The 3,946-nt window shown below is 49.4% G+C and overlaps 1 protein-coding gene across 2 annotated transcripts in view; it reads right to left on the bottom strand.

Annotated features, from left to right (window-relative positions):
• Nucleotides 1-3,307: 3,307 nt before the first annotated feature.
• The window catches only part of ARL5A (ADP-ribosylation factor-like 5A), a 6,856-nt gene continuing 6,217 nt past the window's right edge, over nucleotides 3,308-3,946 (bottom strand). For both annotated transcript variants that reach the window (XM_010134588.1, XM_010134592.1), the window contains exons 5-6: nucleotides 3,861-3,946; nucleotides 3,308-3,356 (exon numbers count right to left, since the gene is read on the bottom strand). The exon at nucleotides 3,861-3,946 is cut by the window's right edge. In XM_010134588.1, coding sequence (XP_010132890.1) covers nucleotides 3,308-3,356; nucleotides 3,861-3,946 — 135 coding nt within the window. The remainder of the gene's footprint in view (nucleotides 3,357-3,860) is intronic.

Here is a 3,946-nt window from a genome sequence, read left to right as displayed (position 1 = left end):
CATGGGATACGAGGACAAATTTCCTATTTCCTTTTCCTGACGGACGGAGAAGGGCTTGGAATGTAGAGGACAAAGAACTGTAACGAATAAATTGATCAAAAATCATGTTAAAGCCGGTGTGTAGGGCAGGGGGAAACACCCCCCACTGATCTACACACACTGAGCTGCTCTCCTAGAAACAGAACTACGGAAAAGGGAAATCGTAGCACAGGAAGGAAAAAAAAAAAAGCTCACTAGATTAGCTGTAGGCACTTGAGCTGCACAGACTGGGGAACGTGCCCGGCAGGTAGGCACACACGCTACCTGATGCAGGGGAAAACGGCTATCAGATCTGCCCGGGGAAAAAAAAAAAAAAATCAAAAACACATTGAAAAACAAAGCTAGGAAGGTCCCCGTTCACATTTTCCACGTTCTGTATTCCACCTTCCCCCACAATTCAAAGCCCGTGCCATCCTCAGATCACACAGGCAGCGTATTACAGAGATGATTAACCAATGATTTACCAAGCCGTTTTCCAAGCCCCCTCCCTTTTTCTGTGGAACACCCCAAGAATGAATTCCACAGAGAACAAAGGCAAAGGAATCCCAGGCGTTAGGGGAAAGCCCCGGCAGCGCAGCGCCACTCAGGGGGTGGAAACCCAGAAGCACCAAATTGAGGCCGTGACTCGAGCGCAGACAATCCCCCTCTACCAGCCACACGAGGCCAGGCTGCAGGACTGTCCCCTCTGCTTACAACGCGGTGACAAAGCGTGGCCCAGCTACTACGGACAACACTCGCCGTCCTCACGGACTCGATCCCTGTTGAGGCACGCGACGTGTCACTGCATGTTGGCCAACGCCGAATCCTGGCTACTGCAGAGCACGCCCGCCCTCTCCCACACTACGGGACTGCCAAATGGGTGGGAAACTCATCGTTACGTGTGACGCATCTCTTCGTGGAGGCGGGTTCTGGCGGGACTGCTCACCGTCCCCACTCAGCCATTTCATCTGTGGATGATCAGCTCTCTAGGGGAATAAACCACCACACCTTCATGACATGGACACGTCAAGTCCTACAGATTTCAGCGAGGGGAGTCAGAGCGACTTTCAGCAGGCAGCGAGTACCAGAACATTGCTCCATCACTCTTTGTTCGTTAACAGGAACAACTTGTTTTCTTAGCAACAAGCTGAGCCCCAACACAGGCGACCTGTGTGGATCCAGGCAAAAGTACCCACTACTGAACAAAACTAGAGGAAACCGTCCCAACGGGATGCGAGGGAAGACGTAAGACTCAAACCAGACACGGGGGGTCATAAGCAACTCTGCGTTCTCTTTTTTCAGACTAGAAAACGTACAGTTCCATTTCCTACACGAGCGAGTACAGAGCTCGCTTCCTGAAGATGCTACCAGACAAACTGAGACAGCCTTTGCGTTAAAGGGTTATTTCTCCGAACACTGATACATTTTGCAATACACCAGTTAAATACCGATATCGATGTGCATGCACTGGAAATATATGCATGTACACGTTAAAATGCTTGACGAGGACAGCGGGTTCCCGGCCAGTGAGCATCGCAGATACCAAAAAGAGATCAGAAAGTTAAGTTCTTCACCTGTCTTTGTTAGATACGGACTTTTGAACGTGCCTCCCTTTCCCAGCACACTCCCAGCATGATTCCCAGTGGGACAACGGGAAGGCAGGTGCGCTCACAAGATTATCCCATGGCCAAAGACAAGCACCTTAGAAAATTCAAACTAAGCTTTTGTCTGCAAAACACCTTTCCCATCCTTACCAGAGGTACGAGCTATGAGAGGGAAGGACATTTCCAACAGTTTTATTTCATTTTGCCACACTCCCCAAACACACACCTCCAACGTACCAGCCTACGGTTACGGCTACATGCACTTCCACAGCGCTGACGACAGTTCAGACCGGCCAGCTGCCAGCCCGTCTCCTCTAAAACGGTCATTCTGGACAGCGTCGGTATGGACCCCAGGACGTCCCAGGAGGTGCTACGAGGGAAGGGGATCGCGTAGTGTTCTGACACTCCCACAGAACTCACCTGAGGGCCACGCAAGGGAGTTACCGTTTCAAGCAGGACTGCCCCAGACTGCGGTGAGAACACCATCCGGGGGGGCTGACGGCTTTACGAGTAGTGTCATCTGGTTCGTCCCCCACCCGGTCCCACCCATTGCATTTAGAGACAGATCTAGGGACACGGTTTACTCTGGCAGAGAGAAGCATGCCTTCCTCTGGAAAACACTCCATCCAGAGCACGACGCCCTTCCTAAGGCTCCCGCGGGACTTTCACACATACTTCTGAGTTTCTTCTTTGGTTAAGAAAAAAAAAATGACATTTTTCCCTTTATGACAGGTGAAGGAGACTCGATCGCCAGTGAAGGACGATGCCAAACCAGAGAGCAGGCCCACAGGGCAGCACGACACGTGCTCCTTGGAACCGCCTCATCCCAGGAGGACTGCCATTAAAAAAATCTCATCTGCTTCATTTTCAACTCCTTGGCAAAGCCGTACTGTTTGCGACACTGTAATTTGCAGCAAAATTCCTACACCCCCAGCAGCCACAGCATCCTCCCTAACGGAAAAATCACGTGAGAAACAAGCAACGGGCTGGAGGGGGGGTTTGTTTCATGAAAGTGTGGGGAACCAACTGCCCGATGGACCTTACGGCCACACAGGCAGCCAAGGACAAGACACTGTGACACGCTGGCGAGGTCAAGTATTAGTACTACTGTCAACATACTGATTCAGCTTGAGACACTGGTCTGAACAGATTGCAATGAACCTAAACTTGAGGTATAGATGTACACGAGGACGTACAGCACACACAGGAAAGTGTTCCTGCATTCGTAACACCGGTGACCTTAAAAATACTGGAGAGGTGGTGTCTGCGCCGCTGACTCGCTCGCTAAGTCGCTGGGATAACGGAGCCAACACCTCTGACGAGAGAGGACTACAACGGAATGATAAAACTCAAAATTCGAAGCTCCTTCCTCTCACTCCCTCTTCACCACGCTCGACGTCAGGCTGTTCCGAGTGGCCGTATCTTGCAAAGAAGGTCGATCACAGCTTCTAAACGTGTCCTCGGGGGAAAAGAAACAGGAACCCAAACTGGAGCTGTCAGCTGCATCTTTCGCTTTGCTGAATGGTCTTAATTTATATACACGTATGTGTGTGTGCATCTATGTAGAAAATAAAGTTGAAATCAGTTCAGTATAAATACACCAAACCCATTAATTCTGCCACTGTGAAGGTAATCACGGGTACAGCTCTTTTTAAGCAATGTCTGTGCAAAGAGGTCATTAAAAATCATCTGATCTTAAGTCTTGACATCATCCATTCGAGTCCTTGGCACAGCCTGTGAACAGAAGAGACGATTTTTAAGGAATATGCACACTCTTCGGGAGAACTTCAAAGGGAATTCCGTGGCACCCGTTTAAATTCCTCCCAAGAACTCTGCAGTTCTGACTGGAGGAGTTGTTTTCTGGACCAATTCACTGTGAGCGCAGCAGTTCCTACATCTTCTCACACAATCTACAGGTGAGAGACTCCAGGTCCCAGCTTCCCACTGAAGTTAACTCTCATTATGATTATTCTTAATAAACCAGAAGAGGTTTTAGGTCATTCCCACCCTTGCCCTCATTAGGCACAAATCATATAAAGTTTTATCACCATGAGGTGAGGCTGGATTTAATGTGAAAGCTGGTTTTCAGATCACACTGATCCTAAATCACTGTGTTCGGAGCCCAATAAGAGTAAGATTATTATTGAGAGGGGAGGAACATGGGTTAAAACCAACCACTGCAAGAAAAACTCCACAGTGATTCGAGACTGTCCTGGTACAGTCAAGAGCAGCTCTTACCCCTCGCCAGTCAGAGCACAGCACGCCTGGATGTGCCACTGGTGATCCTTAATCAAAGTCAGCTTGAGAAACTGGGAGATCTCAGC

This window comes from Buceros rhinoceros, unplaced genomic scaffold, assembly GCF_000710305.1.
Source record: "Buceros rhinoceros silvestris isolate BGI_N320 unplaced genomic scaffold, ASM71030v1 scaffold12644, whole genome shotgun sequence".
NCBI lineage: Eukaryota > Metazoa > Chordata > Aves > Bucerotiformes > Bucerotidae > Buceros > Buceros rhinoceros.
The sequence above is the reverse complement of the archived record's forward strand: the minus strand, read 5'-3'. Positions and strand labels throughout refer to the sequence as shown.